Source organism: Bolinopsis microptera, chromosome 4 (assembly GCF_026151205.1).
Source record: "Bolinopsis microptera isolate Bmic1 chromosome 4, MBARI_Bmic_1.0, whole genome shotgun sequence".
Classification (NCBI taxonomy): domain Eukaryota; kingdom Metazoa; phylum Ctenophora; class Tentaculata; order Lobata; family Bolinopsidae; genus Bolinopsis; species Bolinopsis microptera.
Genome location: NC_087075.1, coordinates 14,284,138 through 14,304,671, shown reverse-complemented (window position 1 = coordinate 14,304,671; position 20,534 = coordinate 14,284,138). Strand labels below are relative to the sequence as shown.

Below are 20,534 nucleotides of genomic sequence, written 5' to 3'. Positions count from 1 at the left end.
TCTTTTTACTACACTTACTAACACGTGTGCATTACAAAGGAGCAATAGTTTGCGGAGGCATTCTAGAACGGTATATATTTTAGCTTTCAGTTTCTGTTTCATTATCTTAAAATTTATTCCGCTTTTATTTTTATTCCCACTCTCGATTCCTTGCTAGCAGTCCGGTTAATTTAGTACCTTTAGTGGGTCTCATTTAATCATTAGCTCTAATTAAAGAACCTCTCAGTCTCACCCTCTCAGATTTTCACCGCTCCGTTCATTTTTATAGCTTTATTATTTTTATCTTTTTACTACACTTACTAACACGTGTGCATTACAAAGGAGCAATAGTTTGCGGAGGCATTCTAGAACGGTATATATTTTAGCTTTCAGTTTCTGTTTCATTATCTTAAAATTTATTCCGCTTTTATTTTTATTCCCACTCTCGATTCCTTGCTAGCAGTCCGGTTAATTTAGTACCTTTAGTGGGTCTCATTTAATCATTAGCTCTAATTAAAGAACCTCTCAGTCTCACCCTCTCAGATTTTCACCGCTCCGTTCATTTTTATAGCTTTATTATTTTTATCTTTTTACTACACTTACTAACACGTGTGCATTACAAAGGAGCAATAGTTTGCGGAGGCATTCTAGAACGGTATATAGTTTAGCTTTCAGTTTCTGTTTCATTATCTTAAAATTTATTCCGCTTTTATTTTTATTCCCACTCTCGATTCCTTGCTAGCAGTCCGGTTAATTTAGTACCTTTAGTGGGTCTCATTTAATCATTAGCTCTAATTAAAGAACCTCTCAGTCTCACCCTCTCAGATTTTCACCGCTCCGTTCATTTTTATAGCTTTATTATTTTTATCTTTTTACTACACTTACTAACACGTGTGCATTACAAAGGAGCAATAGTTTGCGGAGGCATTCTAGAACGGTATATAGTTTAGCTTTCAGTTTCTGTTTCATTATCTTAAAATTTATTCCGCTTTTATTTTTATTCCCACTCTCGATTCCTTGCTAGCAGTCCGGTTAATTTAGTACCTTTAGTGGGTCTCATTTAATCATTAGCTCTAATTAAAGAACCTCTCAGTCTCACCCTCTCAGATTTTCACCGCTCCGTTCATTTTTATAGCTTTATTATTTTTATCTTTTTACTACACTTACTAACACGTGGGCATTACAAAGGAGCAATAGTTTGCGGAGGCATTCTAGAACGGTATATATTTTAGCTTTCAGTTTCTGTTTCATTATCTTAAAATTTATTCCGCTTTTATTTTTATTCCCACTCTCGATTCCTTGCTAGCAGTCCGGTTAATTTAGTACCTTTAGTGGGTCTCATTTAATCATTAGCTCTAATTAAAGAACCTCTCAGTCTCACCCTCTCAGATTTTCACCGCTCCGTTCATTTTTATAGCTTTATTATTTTTATCTTTTTACTACACTTACTAACACGTGTGCATTACAAAGGAGCAATAGTTTGCGGAGGCATTCTAGAACGGTATATAGTTTAGCTTTCAGTTTCTGTTTCATTATCTTAAAATTTATTCCGCTTTTATTTTTATTCCCACTCTCGATTCCTTGCTAGCAGTCCGGTTAATTTAGTACCTTTAGTGGGTCTCATTTAATCATTAGCTCTAATTAAAGAACCTCTCAGTCTCACCCTCTCAGATTTTCACCGCTCCGTTCATTTTTATAGCTTTATTATTTTTATCTTTTTACTACACTTACTAACACGTGTGCATTACAAAGGAGCAATAGTTTGCGGAGGCATTCTAGAACGGTATATATTTTAGCTTTCAGTTTCTGTTTCATTATCTTAAAATTTATTCCGCTTTTATTTTTATTCCCACTCTCGATTCCTTGCTAGCAGTCCGGTTAATTTAGTACCTTTAGTGGGTCTCATTTAATCATTAGCTCTAATTAAAGAACCTCTCAGTCTCACCCTCTCAGATTTTCACCGCTCCGTTCATTTTTATAGCTTTATTATTTTTATCTTTTTACTACACTTACTAACACGTGTGCATTACAAAGGAGCAATAGTTTGCGGAGGCATTCTAGAACGGTATATAGTTTAGCTTTCAGTTTCTGTTTCATTATCTTAAAATTTATTCCGCTTTTATTTTTATTCCCACTCTCGATTCCTTGCTAGCAGTCCGGTTAATTTAGTACCTTTAGTGGGTCTCATTTAATCATTAGCTCTAATTAAAGAACCTCTCAGTCTCACCCTCTCAGATTTTCACCGCTCCGTTCATTTTTATAGCTTTATTATTTTTATCTTTTTACTACACTTACTAACACGTGTGCATTACAAAGGAGCAATAGTTTGCGGAGGCATTCTAGAACGGTATATAGTTTAGCTTTCAGTTTCTGTTTCATTATCTTAAAATTTATTCCGCTTTTATTTTTATTCCCACTCTCGATTCCTTGCTAGCAGTCCGGTTAATTTAGTACCTTTAGTGGGTCTCATTTAATCATTAGCTCTAATTAAAGAACCTCTCAGTCTCACCCTCTCAGATTTTCACCGCTCCGTTCATTTTTATAGCTTTATTATTTTTATCTTTTTACTACACTTACTAACACGTGTGCATTACAAAGGAGCAATAGTTTGCGGAGGCATTCTAGAACGGTATATAGTTTAGCTTTCAGTTTCTGTTTCATTATCTTAAAATTTATTCCGCTTTTATTTTTTATTCCCACTCTCGATTCCTTGCTAGCAGTCCGGTTAATTTAGTACCTTTAGTGGGTCTCATTTAATCATTAGCTCTAATTAAAGAACCTCTCACCCTCTCAGAAAACTCCGTTTGGATATATTCCTTATTAGGCTCTAAGTTATTAATTTTCCTTGTGTTTGAATCCTGTCACTTTTTAACTGTTTTTAGTCTTTGTTATTTTCGGCCGATTTCTGCACTTTTACACTGGGTCATCATTCATAATTTCTTGGATTGAGACGATTTATATCAGCATTTAAGGAAGAGTTTGCTTGTCTGACTTACTTCATTAGACACTTCTGGTCAAGAACTGAACAAGAACCACATTCGAAAACTGGAACATCTGAATGACTCCGCAACCCAGGAATCAACTACTCAGTTATTATCGCTCAATAATCGGTTTGGTATCGACGTTACATACTTTATTATTACTATTTTTTAAAGCTGATTTTAGAAACCAGGGAATTAAAGTTACCCTCCTAAGGCTAACATTAAATCGCTGATTTTATTTATATATATCACTTTTTTTTGTTCTTTCTTTTCCTTCAAAACATTCCAGTACATTGTGCAAAAAGTTGGAGATGAAGCCGTAGTACGTACATGTAGCATTGCACTGGATCGAACTTGCAGAGTGTGGTTTCCTCCAGTCTGCGCTGCCCGCTTATATAAACATACGCGGCGCAGATCGACTGGAGGAGATTGCACTGTGTAGGCTCCGGTGTAATGTGGTATGTATGTACTACGGCTTTACAAATTTTGGAAGCATGTAGGGATATATATCTGATACCAATCGTATATACTAAAAATACTCTAGCACAATTGTAACTGCAGTTTTACAGAACTCTAAATGCTTAATGAACACTCTTGCAGGTACCACCCGTATTCACACTCAGACCTGAGTTTAGTCATTTTCCGATACGAGATTGGGGACGGGTTCTATAAACAAACAAACAAGTGTTAACATATTACCACCTGATAATGATTTATTTGACTGGAGCATGGTACTAGCAGTGTTGTTTGATCCATAGTACGTATAATATAAGGGGTTTAAGCTGGTATATCATTATTTGTTCAATTTCACACATGTTCAGATATTATCAAGATTATGTGACAAAGTAAGCTTGGTTGTGCCTTCTGTGTTTTAATTCCTTACGACTATATGATATAATAACAATTCCCAGCACTTCCAGGCCATCAAATAAACTTACACTACTCAGCATTGCTTATCAGGGTGCCCTAAACATTCATCACATATTTTCTTTAATGTGTGACAGAGTAAACCTGAATGCACCATCTAACGAAAAAAAGTCGTCAAATATGTAGGTAATGGTCATATGTACCCATCCAATCAACTGGACACTCAAACATTTTGTCAAAAACGGCAGCAAGGGGTCCATATTTACTCCGTCACATGTTTATAGTGTGACAATGTAACCATTTCCGTGCCGGCCGTATTTAAGCGATATCTTATCACCTGATTAAGATATCGTTATGCGACAAAGTTAGCCTAGAGGATGAGACGATTATCCTAACCATCAAGGGTTTAAGTAATTTCATAGTGTGACAAAGTCAACTACACTGTGCCTTTTAATAGGGTCACTTATATTTACCAATATCCTCAAACTCAAATGAACGTGTCCATATAGTTAAACACCCCAGGAGTGACGGCTGCTTATAGTTAGTAAGTAAAGTATATAGTTAAACACCCCAGGAGTGACGGCTGCTTATAGTTAGTTAGTAAAGTATATAGTTAAACACCCCAGGAGTGACGGCTGCTTGTATGTTAGTTAGTAAAGTATATAGTTAAACACCCCAGGAGTGACGGCTGCTTTTAGTTAGTAAGTAAAGTATATAGTTAAACACCCCAGGAGTGACGGCTGCTTGTATGTTAGTTAGTAAAGTATATAGTTAAACACCCCAGGAGTGACGGCTGCTTTTAGTTAGTAAGTAAAGTATATAGTTAAACACCCCAGGAGTGACGGCTGCTTGTATGTTAGTTAGTAAAGTATATAGTTAAACACCCCAGGAGTGACGGCTGCTTTTAGTTAGTAAGTAAAGTATATAGTTAAACACCCCAGGAGTGACGGCTGCTTGTATGTTAGTTAGTAAAGTATATAGTTAAACACCCCAGGAGTGACGGCTGCTTGTATGAGAGACTCGAGTGCAAGTTTCCCTTACTCAGTCAGTGCTGGTCTAGCATCACGTATACCAGTCACTGTCAGAAGACCACGCCTCTCACAGCGCTCTATTCAACTTGACAGTCATAGATCTGACTTGGGGTGAGTTAACTTAACCTGCTGTATATATTAACCAATCAGCATCCACTATTGACCACTCGTACCCCAGAATCACCGTCACGTGTCACAATATGTGTGTTACCACCCCACCAGAATCCACATCTTTTGTAAGAGGGTGATTGAAATGTGTCTCTTCATCGCCACTCGCTATTCATTATACAAATTTTCTGAAAATCTACCATTTTATTGATTTTATGATGTATTAGTTGATGTGTAGAAATGGTAATAATATGTAGTAAGTTTGAATAATAACTCTCCCTTCAGAGACAGGTATAATCCTAGTAACAGCAATGCACCTACTCTACTTCACCCCACCGCTTACTTCTACTCTTCTCTGCTACCTGACGATCACATAGATAGACTTATTGTGAGTTTATCTTATTTCTCTGTAATTATCAGTAGAATCATTAATTAATTAGATGGGTTTTTTGTCAGATTCTCTAATTACTGAAATTATAGAATAATAAACTCCTTAATAAACCCTTTTCGTTGGTTGTACACTGATTCACTTAGGTAAACCGTAGAAGAGCTCCAGATGCAGAAGTAGCAAACGACCGTGCAAACTTTTCTATATCGAGGTCAGTTTAAATGTTCTAGCTTTAAAGTCTGTTATTATTGACGCGCCAACAACTTAACCTTTTTTCAGATTGTTTATTGTTAAGAGACAGTGGCAATCTTGTAAGAAACGTGACGCGCGCTCTTTTTATTTTTATCCTGTCAGCGTTAGTACACGACCGTTTCTACTGCGCGATATGTAGTTTTAGTGATCCATCGAATATCGATGCCGCCGAATATTTTTCGCTACATTTTAATGAGTTACTTATAAATCGTTATCATGGCGATATAAAGTTTAACCTAGTTTTCAACTAACAGTGATATCGAAGAAGAAGAGACCAGTGTTACTCTGCCCCCACTCCCCCCTTCTAGGTAAATTAATGTCTTTTTTTGATTTTTTTGTGTCTGTAATATTAAATATCTTGTTGATAGATAAAGCTATCAATCTATGCTTCCTTATTTATCGGTTGATACCTTGTATAATGAGTCTTGGTGGCCTAACTAAAGTAAGCTTCTGAATGGGAAAGCAGAGGGGGAAATTATCAATGATCCCGCCAATTTGGGACTGAAATAAACGCAACTTTAGATCCACTATATTTAATAATAATATGCTAACTACTTGTTTCCACTGATTCCTGCCCAGATACTTTGAAGAGTTACAAGAAGACCTAGCAAGAGTGCGAGAGGACGAGTTAGAGTTAAGAAGGAGGGCAGGACCATCTACTGATATATTCGGGAACCACGTCGGAGGACAGGGGAGTGGGTGGGGTGATATCAGACAGAGCCCTATGTCAGATGATATGTTCTTACCTTTTGAAAACCTTATGCCCACTGAAGTAGTGCCCTCTCCGTCTCTTTCTAGGGTATTCGGTAAGTTTCGTGATATCACTAGCTCCTAACTCCGCATACTATCGCTTAATTAGTCAGTTTCGTAATATTACTAGCTCCTAACTCCGCATATTATCGCTTAATTAGTTAGTTTCGTAATATCACTAGCTCCTAACTCCGCATACTATCGCTTAATTAGTCAGTTTCTTAACATTACTAGCTCCTAACTCCGCATACTATCGCTTAATTAGTCAGTTTCTTAACATTACTAGCTCCTAACTCCGCATACTATCGCTTAATTAGTCAGTTTCTTAACATTACTAGCTCCTAACTCCGCATACTATCGCTTAATTAGTCAGTTTCTTAACATTACTAGCTCCTAACTCCGCATACTATCGCTTAATTAGTCAGTTTCGTAATATTACTAGCTCCTAACTCCGCATACTATCGCTTAATTAGTCAGTTTCTTAACATTACTAGCTCCTAACTCCGCATACTATCGCTTAATTAGTCAGTTTCTTAACATTACTAGCTCCTAACTCCGCATACTATCGCTTAATTAGTCACTTTCTTAACATTACTAGCTCCTAACTCCGCATACTATCGCTTAATTAGTCACTTTCTTAACATTACTAGCTCCTAACTCCGTCTAATTTGCAGAAGAAGACCTGGCGTACGCGCTGAATGTGCTCCCGAACCAGCCAGTTCTCCCTACCTCCTCCCTTCCCGCCTCTTCCCCGGTGTTACACGTCTCCTCCCCTGTCCTCCCCAGCATGTCCAATCTCCCTACCTCTAGTAAACAGAGCACCCCTCCTCTTATCATAAAGTCAGAATCTAGAGCTGACAAACAGGAAGAGTTTGACTCAATACCCGCCTACCCAACTGAAAAGCAGACTACTAGTTTAGACTGTGTTGCTAAGCAACTGTGTGCTAACGAGCTTGTCGTGGTTACTACTATCTACTGTTCCTATAGCAACAGTAAAACTCTACCCCCTGATTTGAGTAAAGAGATGAGTGAAGATAAGAGCCCCTCCAAACAGGAGCAATCTACTGAGGGTAACGATACACTACCCTACTCGTTACCAGAAATAGAAGCAACCTCAGATAGAGTAGATAACGTGCAGTACAGTCACGAGATGACATGTTTTACACATAACCTGGTTGCTAACACCACTAACGGGGCAGACATTACCGCTACTCTCTCTAAAATGCTGGAGAGGAAGGCTCCGGGAGCCCTGTATATTGCAATGCTGTTTATTCGGAGTTTAGTTAAGTACCTGACGTTACAGCTGACTAATATAGGACCTAGGGAGTGTCTGACTGACATGCCAGAGTATAGACTGGCTGTGGAGACTAGGAAACTGCTAGAGTCTTTTGGTGAGTTTTAAAGTGATTCTTGTTCCACTTCATCGGGATTTTATTGGATCAATAGCAAATAATGAAGATCTGTTGATATTGTTTTTATAAAGATGTTTAGTAAGAACACAGCAAATAATATATTATTTAAGTTTATATGATATATTATATAAGTTTATAATATATATTATTTAAGTTTATATAATATAATATACTCTTCCAGGTTGGTTGGCGGTGAGAGAGATTCTCCAGTCAGCTGAAGCTCTTTTTCTCCCAATACAATACAACACCTTCAAGTCTCAGACTCATTCTTCCGTAATGGAGCAACACATCTTCCCTCACCCCCCTGGCTTCATGTTCCCTTCCTCTGTTAGTAATCGCTCTTAATTAGTTAATTAGTTAATTAGTAACTCACTATCCTAGCTAGTAGCTAGGGTAACGTTAGGGTTAGTTTATAGACCTTATAGATATAGATACTGGTTTCTCAACAAATTTACACGTGGGCACTGGGCAGTCGTACGTGCGAAGAGAAACTTCCGTATTATAAGTTCTAGATAATAACAGTTCTGTTCCAAATGAGCTACATTTCATGCCCATATATGATCATTATCTGATTTCCATATTTTGGTCACGTGTCAAAAAAACAATATGGTGTCCCTCCAACATCTACTCTTTCGCTATAATAATGTTTTTCAGGCATCTCAAGCTATCTCTCTACACCCCAAAACATGAGACAATGTTTTAATAATAATGTTTTTCAGGCATCTCAAGCTATATCTCTACACCCCAGTACCTACATGAGACAATGTCCACTTCTTAAAGATAGAGCTACCTCTCCCAAACTTAAAAAGTTAGTCCTACTTTGCAATATTATTACCTCTAGTATTAAAGGGGGGCATAAATGTCAATTAACCCACAATTGACTCAATACCCGCCTACCCAATTGAGAAGAATACTACTAGTTTAGACTGTGTTGCTAAGCATTGCTCCCCATGTTCACTAAAAGTTTCTAGTTTTGGTATACCTTTCTCACCATGTTCACTAAAGCTAATAGTTTTGATGAAAAATGGTGAATGATCGTTTTGGTGAATCGAGTTTTTAAATATAAAATTTCACAACCTTTTTAACCGTGTGGGAACGATTTATGCTGTTAAGGGGGGGGGGGGGCCAATGGGTATTTTTTTGTGAAACTTGATTTCGAGATAGCAGTTGACCAACAAACTAGGACCAGTGACCGAACTTTTGAGGGGGTCCCGGACCCCAACCGCCAAACGGTGCGCGCAGGGCAGCCACGCCCATATTTGGTCCAAATTAGGCCCAATTTAGCCAAATACCCTGTACATGCCCCAAACCCAGGTTTATGGTGCTCTACTTGTAGCTAGTGGTCTCCTGAACTCGTATATGAAATTTCATCAAGATTGGACAAAAAATGACTGAGTTATGAGCCAAAAACCATATGCCCATATTTGGGCATACGCACCAAATTTGGTAGATTTCGTCCCATAAATTGGTCAAATATCAATATTTTTGAATGAAACTTACTTTATATGAAAGGTAAGCCTAAACTACATATTCTCTGTAATTTATAGCTTTATATCTGTTTAAATGTGGATACTAAGGCGAAAAAACCACAAAAAATGAACTAAATTGCCCATATCTCGGTTCGCGATATTCGCGGAATTGATCTCACCAAAATTGTAACAACTCAATCGGTTTTCAAAATTTTTGCATGAAATTTTTGGAATCGACTCGAAATCGCATTTCGACCTTATTTTAAGAACGGATTTTTGATTTAGGCCTCAAAAAAAATTTGGCGGCCAAATTCCAAAATTATATTACAGAAATTCAGAATTTGGCCGCCAAATTTTTTTTGAGGCCTAAATCAAAAATCCGTTCTTAAAATAAGGTCGAAATGCGATTTCGAGTCGATTTCAAAAATTTCATGCAAAAATTTTGAAAACTGATTGAGTTGTTACAATTTTGGTGAGATCAATTCCGCGAATATCGCGAACCGAGATATGGGCAATTTAGTTCATTTTTTGTGGTTTTTTCGCCTTAGTATCCACATTTAAACAGATATAAAGCTATAACTTACAGAGAATATGTAGTTTAGGCTTACCTTTCATATAAAGTAAGTCTCATCCAAAAATATTGATATTTGACCAATTTATGGGACGAAATCTACCAAATTTGGTGCGTATGCCCAAATATGGGCATATGGTTTTTGGCTCATAACTCAGTCATTTTTTGTCCAATCTTGATGAAATTTCATATACGAGTTCAGGAGACCACTAGCTACAAGTAGAGCACCATAAACCTGGGTTTTGGGCATGTTCAGGGTATTTGGCTAAATTGGGCCTAATTTGGACCAAATATGGGCGTGGCTGCCCTGCGCGCACCGTTTGGCGGTTGGGGTCCGGGACCCCCTCAAAAGTTCGGTCACTGGTCCTAGTTTGTTGGTCAACTACTATCTCGAAATCAAGTTTCACAAAAAAATACCCATTGACCCCCCCCCCCCCCTTAAAAAATACTCACTCCATTTAATTACAATATTGGAAATGATCGCTAGTAGTGTAGCCCCCTCATGACAAAACCCTCAGGAAATTATCGCTAGTAATGTAGCCCCCTCATGACAAAACCCTCAGGAAATTATCGCTAGTAGTGCAAGTGTAGCCCCCTCATGACAAAACCCTCAGGAAATTATCGCTAGTAGTGCAAGTGTAGCCCCCTCATGACAAAACCCTCAGGAAATTATCGCTAGTAGTGCAAGTGTAGCCCCCTCATGACAAAACCCTCAGGAAATTATCGCTAGTAGTGTAGCCCCCTCATGACAAAACCCTCAGGAAATTATCGCTAGTAGTGCAAGTGTAGCCCCCTCATGACAAAACCCTCAGGAAATTATCGCTAGTAGTGTAGCCCCCTCATGACAAAACCCTCAGGAAATTATCGCTAGTAGTGCAAGTGTAGCCCCCTCATGACAAAACCCTCAGGAAATTATCGTTAGTAGTGTAGCCCCCTCATGACAAAACCCTCAGGAAATTATCGCTAGTAGTGTAGCCCCCTCATGACAAAACCCTCAGGAAATTATCGCTAGTAGTGCAAGTGTAGCCCCCTCATGACAAAACCCTCAGGAAATTATCGCTAGTAGTGTAGCCCCCTCATGACAAAACCCTCAGGAAATTATCGCTAGTAGTGCAAGTGTAGCCCCCTCATGACAAAACCCTCAGGAAATTATCGCTAGTAGCGGAGCCCCCTCATGACAAAACCCTCAGGAAATTATCGCTAGTAGCGGAGCCCCCTCATGACAAAACCCTCAGGAAATTATCGTTAGTAGTGTAGCCCCCTCATGACAAAACCCTCAGGAAATTATCGCTAGTAGTGTAGCCCCCTCATGACAAAACCCTCAGGAAATTATCGCTAGTAGTGCAAGTGTAGCCCCCTCATGACAAAACCCTCAGGAAATTATCGCTAGTAGTGTAGCCCCCTCATGACAAAACCCTCAGGAAATTATCGCTAGTAGTGCAAGTGTAGCCCCCTCATGACAAAACCCTCAGGAAATTATCGCTAGTAGTGTAGCCCCCTCATGACAAAACCCTCAGGAAATTATCGCTAGTAGTGCAAGTGTAGCCCCCTCATGACAAAACCCTCAGGAAATGATCGCTAGTAGTGTAGCCCCCTCATGACAAAACCCTCAGGAAATGATCGCTAGTAGTGTAGCCCCCTCATGACAAAACCCTCAGGAAATTATCGCTGGTAGTGTAGCCCCCTCATGACAAAACCCTCAGGAAATTATCGCTAGTAGTGTAGCCCCCTCATGACAAAACCCTCAGGAAATTATCGCTAGTAGTGTAGCCCCCTCATGACAAAACCCTCAGGAAATTATCGCTAGTAGTGTAGCCCCCTCATGACAAAACCCTCAGGAAATTATCGCTAGTAGTGTAGCCCCCTCATGACAAAACCCTCAGGAAATTATCGCTAGTAGTGTAGCCCCCTCATGACAAAACCCTCAGGAAATTATCGCTAGCAGTGTAGCCCCCTCATGAGAAAACCCTCAGGAAATTATCGCTAGTAGTGTAGCCCCCTCATGACAAAACCCTCAGGAAATTATCGCTAGTAGTGTAGCCCCCTCATGACAAAACCCTCAGGAAATTATCGCTAGTAGTGTAGCCCCCTCATGACAAAACCCTCAGGAAATTATCGCTGGTAGTGTAGCCCCCTCATGACAAAACCCTCAGGAAATTATCGCTAGTAGTGTAGCCCCCTCATGACAAAACCCTCAGGAAATTATCGCTAGTAGTGTAGCCCCCTCATGACAAAACCCTCAGGAAATTATCGCTAGTAGTGTAGCCCCCTCATGACAAAACCCTCAGGAAATTATCGCTAGTAGTGTAGCCCCCTCATGACAAAACCCTCAGGAAATTATCGCTAGTAGTGTAGCCCCCTCATGACAAAACCCTCAGGAAATTATCGCTAGTAGTGTAGCCCCCTCATGACAAAACCCTCAGGAAATTATCGCTGGTAGCGGAGCCACGTTTATCAGGAGGAGATGAAGACGAGATGAGCGGGGACGAGCTAACGGACGAGGAGTCCGTTAATGACGACTCTTCTCACTCATTCCTTACTCAGATCAATATATTCGATGTGGTGGACAACTTCTTCAACCCCAACCCGCCCCAAGGTAGGTCTCCTCGTTGTAACACGTGATTATAACACGTGTTACGAGATTTCATATGTATTATTATATACTAGTGTAACCCGACCTTCGGCTGGAACTGCACTGTCGCAGTTAAAACAGTACTAAAGTATGATTCTGGTTTTGGTTTAGATATCGGAGTATACAGGATGGCCCTGAGTAATAAGGTACATAAATATAACATGAATGCAGGGGTGTAGGAAGAGAGGGGGGCAGGGGGAGGCGGACAATTAGGCAGGGTGCTATGGGACACACTTAACTAAACAAGTAAACAGGCCGCATTAAACTAAATGTGAGAGTGCCCCTCACGTATCTGATAATAATACATAACAGACAATCTTGTGACTATATAATATTTGACTGTGGCCTGATGTTTAGAAACAGAATAGAAGAATAGACTAAACAAGCTTTGTTAAAATTTAGAATTACAGTTTTTATGAATCAAGTAACTCTAAATATACTATGTACTCATTACATTTTATTCCTTATCAAGATTTCACATTCACAGTCAATAGCTGTTATAGTCAATAGCTGTTATCAAATGTAAAATCGTCCGAAAGTTTCGTTAATAAAATGTCGAATATCACCGATCCGTAACTGTTTCACCAAGGTAAAGTCAAAGTTCAATGAACCAGCGGAAAATCTCACCAAAACGTTTTCCTCGTTACTTATCATGGGAACTATACTGGTACTATGGAGTACTATGGAGTACTATAGGGTACTGTACTGTCTCATATCAGTAACCCACATATCTAGCTACTATCTTCAAAATATTATACCCCCTCTCTCTCTTGGAGTCCTCATTCTATAGAAGCTGAACTGATTTAGGAGACTACGTTTTCCTCCAAGCAGCAGGATTGAGAACAGTGCTCCGTATATCACTGATATGAACTTCTGTAACTCGAGCTACAGAGTTAGGACTGGGTCATGGAATGCACTTCAGAGGAAGGTTAAGCTCTTGGTTTGGATATTTCTACCAAGTTCTTGGCCTTCATGAGGCGTAGCAGCCACTTAAAAGTTTTTCATTCAGTTTCTAAGTCTGTCTGATCCATAAAAAAGAACATGTTTTACGCACGCTTTTTACCAGACGTATTATTCTCCTAAACAGAGTTAGATGGTTGCTCGTATATAGTTTTCAGAGCCTCCCCCCTTGTAGTCTCCTTGTATGTCCCGTGTGGGTTATTCTTTGTAATCTCGTCAACAGACCCATACTCTCTCAGCATCCTCTCCCTGGCCCTCAGCTTGTGGTAGTTCCTCAGCACCTCATGCACATAGAACGCAAGGAAGTAGTAGATAACCGCAAGTATAGTCATGATGATGAGGAAGTTGCGGGGGTGCACTAGACTGGGTATAAAAGTAGAGACTGCCGCCCAGAACCCCTGAGAAGCTACCAGAGCAGCATACTTGAAGTCAGTGGACCACCCCATGGAGACTAGAGACAGGACCTCACAGGTTAGCAGTCCTGACCCTCCTCCCAGGAACATGCCCGCCATTGGGATGAGAAACGCTGCACTCCCTATCATGTAGAACTCATCACCAGCTATACAATCAGCAGGGAACAGAACACCAGTCAGGATGAAGCCCACTACTAGCAAGGTGGAGAGAACAGCAGAGGTGGTCAGCTCTGATTTGCCCTTGTAGGTAACGTACAGACTCATCACAAGGAACGCTATACCAAAGCACGTGACACTTTGTGCTTTAAAGCCGATACTAGCGGAACACACAGCAAACAGCTCCAACAGGATGCTACCCATGAAACCGTAGAACATCACCATGGCTCCCACCGCTGCGCACGCTTTACGACTCAGCTTTACTAGCTGTCTTGGTTCTGTCGGGGCCTCTATTTGTATTGTGTGGTACTTGTTAGACGAACACCTTTTAGCCAGGGAGGATGCTAGAATACAGCCCCCTCCTATGATGTAGATAGCTATAGCTGTCAGTATCTCCTTGGTGTTTTGTAACAGGTCTGTGGAGGTGATGGAGGTGGTGTTACTTGGGGTGATCTGGTCTGTTATGTTGATGAGTCCACTGTCGGGAACCTGAAAATAGAGTCACACAGTTAGAGGTGCAGCAAATCAGTAGGTTTGAAGCTAATGACGAAGTTAGCACTCAGTGCTAAAAATGTATCACCGAGCTATCGAGTATTCCTGTTCTCATTACTTGGTTTTTATTTATCGAAGCTGTTTGTCAGTACCATACTAAAGATAGCATCTGCGATACAAGCATATAACTATGTAAACTAGCATATTTAAAACCCCCTAACTTACGACAGTATCGCTGCTGGGTGATATAAATATGTAAACTAGCATATTTAAAACCCCCTAACTTACAACAGTATCGCTGCTGGGTGATATAAATATGTAAACTAGCATATTTAAAACCTCCTAACTTACGACAGTATCACTGCTGGGTGATATAAATATGTAAACTAGCATATTTAAAACCTCCTAACTTACGACAGTATCGCTGCTGGGTGATATAAATATGTAAACCAGCATATTTAAAACCCCCTAACTTACGACAGTATCGCTGCTGGGTGATATAAATATGTAAACTAGCATATTTAAAACCCCCTAACTTACGACAGTATCGCTGCTGGGTGATATAAAGGGGGCCGGGGGGGGGGCCAAGTGGATATTTGTAGATATTTGGATAATGTCATCCACTTTTTTCGTGAATTATCCATTACAATAATCTACAAATATCTACATTTATCTACAAAAAATGTATATCTCAAATATGTGCCCAGAAATTCTACTGAATTTTTGGAGATAAATGTATAAATTTGTAGAATGTCATCCACTTTTTTCGTGGATTATCCATTCTACATTAATCTACAAATATCTACAAATATCCACTTGGCCCCCCCCCCCCCCCCCCTATAAATATGTAAACTAGCATATTTAAAACATCCTAACTTACGACAGTATCGCTGCTGGGTGATATAAATATGTAAACTAGCATATTTAAAGCCCCCTAACTTACAACAGTATCGCTGCTGGGTGATATAAATATGTAAACTAGCATATTTAAAACATCCTAACTTACGACAGTATCGCTGCTGGGTGATATGAAGAACATCTGAATCCCAGCCACCGCGTAACTGAACCCCAGCGTAGCGGACCACCCACTAAAACTAGTGGTCCCGGGGAGGAAGGGATCTTTTCCTGCTATGATGTGGAGAAGGGCTGTGTTGATGATAGCGTTAGCTACTCCCAGGCAGATTGCTGCGGTACAAACATGTTACAGTTCAGCCAGTTTGTATAGTTAAATTACTTTATTTGTTGCTGTGTTTCGGTTTTTGGTGCACTGGAGGTCACATAGTTGTGTAGAGGTGAACAGCAGCTATCTCAGTAACTTACCCAGTCCAAAATGAACAGCAGGGGGGAGATGTAGTGACACTGTAATAAACCATGATCCACATAGCACCACTCCAAATACCAGAACTTTATTCTTGGAACATTTCTTTATCATGAGTGTGGCTAGTGGAGCAACAACTGAGAGGGAGGATTGTAACGTGGATAATAAAGTGTGTTTTCTTGGATAAATTTCGGGATCGATAGAAATTTACCCAAGGAAACATTTCAACTATGCGACTCATAAATAATATTCCAATCCGGATTTTACATAATAAAGTGTATTGTAAGAAGAAATTTATAAAGACTGTTTTCATTGAGTCTAATATTTGGCAGAGGGAGTAAACTAAATCTGCTAACAGTAAAACCCCGATTTATCGTGGCTGTAAATCAGGATTTTAATGTATATTTAATTAAGTTTATTATTTACTTGCTTGTGTAAAGAAAACTGTGATGTAAGTTATTTGCTCCGGACTGAGCGTCTCAGAACCATCAATCTGAAATAAAATATGTCAGCATAATCAGCATAATTAGCATAATAAGCTTAATTAAATTTTGTATTATTAGTTTAATTACACGTTATATAATTAAATAACATATACAATGTAACATTGTACATGTTATTGGTTATTGTGTTCATGCGGTAAAATTTAACATAATAAATTCATCAAATAACCCGTTCAAGGACCGTTTCCCTGAAAAATATTTGCTGTCTAATTACATGGACAAGTTGTGTACAGGGTGTCCCAAAAAAGACTACCCAATAAGAAACTCTCCTACTTTTTTCAGTTTTAACTCTTCTGGTTCTGATCTCTTGGTATTATTTTCTAAAGGATTAGGAGATTCGTTTAGGACCATTAGGAGTCTCATATGAACTTGATGGGCAACATATTTTCGATCTTAAAGATATGCGAAAAAATCTTGGTGTGATCCCAGAATAGGTGATAGTTTTCGTCCATGATGGAATGAGGAATCCTAGTTTTGAAACGTTTAGACAGCCCCAAGTTGTAAACCAGGTATATACAGACACAATAGAGAACTGAAATTGAGGTTTTTGATATGGTGCAGGGTCTTTTTTGTAGCATTTTCGGGCCACACCCTCTTTTTCCTTTAATGGCGTAATTTCTTCCTATTTTCATATTATTTTAAATTTTTGGCTACCTTACTCTGTCAGTTCACTTACCAAGGAACATGTAGGACCATTAAAGCTAGAAAATCAACAACTTTCGCATAAAAAATTGCATAGTTTATATGCAAATTTGGCCTATCGTCCATTTTTACCCTTTGGCCTGCTGGGAAAATGACCATTTGTGAGCACCTATTGGGATTTTAAGCATCAAAAGAGGTGTTAAAGAGTGAGATGAGACAACAAGGAACAGTTTGCAATCAAATTCATGAAAAAAGGTTTTTCCTCTTGGCTCAGCGCTCCGAATGGTGGACAAGCCCATAATTTGAGGACTATTTCGAAAAAATTTTAAATTTTTAAATAAGGACTCAAAATAGTTTGCTTAAGTTTTCAGAAGTCACAAACAAATCTCCCAACCCTTACCGTAAACATACGAAAACGAGTACCATTAAAGGAAAATTGAGGAAATGAGGAGGGTTTCTTACCGGGGCGTCTTTTTTGGACACCCTGTAGAAATGAACAAATAGTTCATGAATAGTTTTAATGAACAAATAGTTCATAAATGAACAAATAGTTTATAAATGAACTAATAGTTTATAAATGAACAAATAGTTTTAATAAACAAATAGTTTATAAATGAACAAATAGTTTTAATAAACAAATAGTTTATGAATGAACAAATATTACTCACTACGGAAGTAACATCTCGTTTTGGTGCTGTGGCGATGTGAACTAGTGTGAATCCAACACTGAGTAGCACTAGCATTAGGGGAGACATGATGTGTTGTTACTAGGTGTTACCAGGTGTTACTAGGTGTTACTAGGTGTTACCAATACCAGTTTTTACTTTTTTACCAGTTGTTACCTCAAGCGCTACTTCTTGTAACTAACTTTTTAGTTTTCTAGTCTAATTTCCATCCTGTACTGGGATATTATATGGATATCTAACACATTAATTAATAAGCTAATTAGTTACACAATCAGAACATTCTCTTCTCAATCTGAGTAGCGGTGAACAAGAAAATGAGTATCAAATCAACAAGAAAAGGGGTAAGAAAAGAAAAGCAAATGAGTAAAAATTTAACAAGAAAGTGGGTAAGGATAAACAAGAAAATGGCATACAAGGAAAGAGAGAGTTAGCTCATAAACTACTTCCTTTAGTTTAGATATGCTCTAAAAATCACGAACAATCTGGCTGTGGTAGAGCATCTATATTGGATAGTATTATGTTGGAATTTCTGGGAAATCCATAAATTCTGGGAATTCGTGTTCAGGGTTATACTTATAAAACGTAATATAATCTACATCCTATAACCTACATGCCATGACCCATCCTATTCCTACTTCCTATTTCATCATTATTTTATGACATAATATCCAAGACTGATTTCATAATTATTTACTAAAGATAATTTAAATATTTGAAACGATTAGTTAGTCGTACAAGGACTTAAACAAGAACCTTACAAATTAGTCAATTAGATAATAAGTTAATTCATAATTGTTTAATATATTGTTTTCAGTTACTCCCTCGGAAGAAGACCCCTACCTAATGTGGGCTGTTGATGGTCAAACTACTACATTCAGACCAGTCTTCAGAACACAACACAGCGCTGAGGAGGTTAGTATATCGCGGTAAATCGGGGCGCGGTAAATCAGGGTTTTACTGTAGTAGCATTAATAAAGATTAATCCCTAATTACTTTCTTGCCAGTAGTTTGCTGAACTTCTAGCAAAACTCAGAGGACCAATATATCTATCTTCATTCGTTAATCTTCCTAATCCCTAAACTTCAGCAGCGTTTAAATATTGACTAAATTTAAAATTAACTCTGTCTTCCTCCCCTTCAGATGACACTGTTACGTGAGAACAGCAGTGAGAGGGGGAAGAACACACTATCGTGTGTCTTTAGTCGACTTATTAAGTCCGCTACTGATATCGCCAGTAACACCCACAACACTGTAAGTTATATTATTGTCAGTATAATTGTCAAACCTCTCTATGTAAAACTCTCTCTGTAGGTTGTCTTTTTAGTTTCAACATATGCGCTCTGTTGGTTTTCTCTTTGAAGGTAGTCTCTCTAACTTACGCCCCTTATTTCAGCTGTGTGACTCAGTAAAGCCCTCCTGTGAAGAGACCCTACAAACCTGCTGGTCCTGGTTGGAACCTATAGTAACCAGTCTGGAGTCTCAGTTCCTGAAAGCTAAGGAGTTTGATCTGGAGCGGTACTCTGCTATGTTGAAACAAGGAGAGAGGAAGATAAGGACATTGTACAACCCTGGTAGTATGTCTAAAAGTAGCATCACTGCCTCTTTCTCTCAAGTAAGTAGGGACAGGGACAGGGACAGGGACAGGGACAGGGACAGGGACAGGGACAGGGACAGGGACAGGGACAGGGACAGGGACAGGGACAGGGACAGGGACAGGGACAGGGACAGGGACAGGGACAGGGACAGGGACAGGGACAGGGACAGGGACAGGGACAGGGATGATGACCAGCTTTTCTTTCAAATTCGAGAATTCGTCTTGATTAAGAAGCTATGTCAGTTCCTGGTTTGTTCACTGAGGGCCAGTGCTGAAGTGTTAAGCTGCACTATATTATTACTGTATTACCTTCAGGAGTACGTGATGTACCTGCTGAAGTGTTAAGCTGCACTATATTATAACTGTATTACCTTCAAAAGTACGTGATGTACCTGCTAGTACTGAAGTGTTAAGCTGCACTATATTATAACTGTATTACCTTCAGGAGTACGTGATGTACCTGCTGAAGTGTTAAGCTGCACTATATTATAACTGTATTACCTTCAGGAGTACGTGATGTACCTGCTGAAGTGTTTAGCTGCACTATATTATAACTGTATTACCTTCAGGAGTACGTGATGTACCTGCTTGTACTGAAGTGTTAAGCTGCACTATATTATAACTGTATTACCTTCAGGAGTACGTGATGTACCTGCTGAAGTGTTAAGCTGCACTATATTATAACTGTATTACCTTCAGGAGTACGTGATGTACCTGCTGAAGTGTTAAGCTGCACTATATTATAACTGTATTACCTTCAGGAGTACGTGATGTACCTGCTAGACTCACACACTACCAACTCCAGCAACTCACTCCCCATACTCGACATTAAGAGCTACAAACACATAGTGTATGTGTTCGACACAATGTTCTATGTAATCTCCAAGTGGCCCCGAGTAGCCAGCAGAGGAGATGGTGCTGGTTCCAGTAGTGGGACTGGTTCTCTGAGCTCTGGTACTTTCCTCAAGAGATCTCCTTCACTGGACTTCGGGCAGGAGGGTAGAGTGGGAGCGGGGGACACAGTGGTCAACAAGGATTTAGATAGGTCGGTAATAACAGTAGTTCCTGCTGTCTGTCAAACCATTCTCAACTTTAACATTACATTCTTTATTTTGTTAAAGCCAATATAAAGTGAATAAGCTCATTAAATTGTAACTTATTCGAAATAAGTAATGATGACTGACTGACTGTTCCCCACCCAGGCCTGTACACGTACAGCTCCCTCTGACTGACTGTTCCCCACCCAGGCCTGTACACGTACAGCTCCCTCTGACTGACTGTTCCCCACCCAGGCCTGTACACGTACAGCTCCCTCTGACTGACTGTTCCC

General features: G+C 39.3%; 2 protein-coding genes across 5 annotated transcripts in view; one reads left to right on the top strand and one right to left on the bottom strand.

The window, feature by feature from the left end:
• Positions 1 to 20,534, top strand: part of LOC134813994 (uncharacterized) — a 74,591-nt gene that overhangs the window by 41,896 nt on the left and 12,161 nt on the right. For all 4 annotated transcript variants that reach the window (XM_063821949.1, XM_063821948.1, XM_063821951.1 and 1 more), the window contains 13 exons: positions 4,822 to 4,969; positions 5,252 to 5,354; positions 5,501 to 5,565; positions 5,861 to 5,914; positions 6,186 to 6,412; positions 7,031 to 7,747; positions 7,950 to 8,095; positions 8,488 to 8,576; positions 12,232 to 12,404; positions 18,425 to 18,522; positions 18,751 to 18,861; positions 19,004 to 19,222; positions 19,966 to 20,249. In XM_063821949.1, coding sequence (XP_063678019.1) covers positions 4,822 to 4,969; positions 5,252 to 5,354; positions 5,501 to 5,565; positions 5,861 to 5,914; positions 6,186 to 6,412; positions 7,031 to 7,747; positions 7,950 to 8,095; positions 8,488 to 8,576; positions 12,232 to 12,404; positions 18,425 to 18,522; positions 18,751 to 18,861; positions 19,004 to 19,222; positions 19,966 to 20,249 — 2,434 coding nt within the window. The remainder of the gene's footprint in view (positions 1 to 4,821; positions 4,970 to 5,251; positions 5,355 to 5,500; positions 5,566 to 5,860; positions 5,915 to 6,185; positions 6,413 to 7,030; positions 7,748 to 7,949; positions 8,096 to 8,487; positions 8,577 to 12,231; positions 12,405 to 18,424; positions 18,523 to 18,750; positions 18,862 to 19,003; positions 19,223 to 19,965; positions 20,250 to 20,534) is intronic.
• On the bottom strand, positions 12,703 to 17,847 carry LOC134813871 (uncharacterized). The gene is made up of 5 exons (XM_063821764.1): positions 17,593 to 17,847; positions 16,206 to 16,272; positions 15,782 to 15,916; positions 15,468 to 15,646; positions 12,703 to 14,458 (listed from the first exon to the last, which is right to left on the bottom strand). Exons 1-5 carry the CDS (start codon positions 17,677 to 17,679, stop codon positions 13,520 to 13,522), a joined length of 1,407 nt encoding a protein of 468 aa, XP_063677834.1. The 5' UTR covers positions 17,680 to 17,847; the 3' UTR covers positions 12,703 to 13,519.

Coding starts and splice junctions, on each gene's coding strand:
- LOC134813871 (XM_063821764.1), bottom strand. CDS start 17,679: ATGTCTCCCCTAATGCTAGTGCTACTCAGTGTTGGATTCACACTAGTT. Junction 15,917..16,205: donor AGTTTTCTTTACACAAGCAA/GTAAATAATAAA, acceptor CCTCCCTCTCAG/TTGTTGCTCCACTAGCCACA. Junction 15,647..15,781: donor TGCTGTTCATTTTGGACTGG/GTAAGTTACTGA, acceptor TTTGTACCGCAG/CAATCTGCCTGGGAGTAGCT.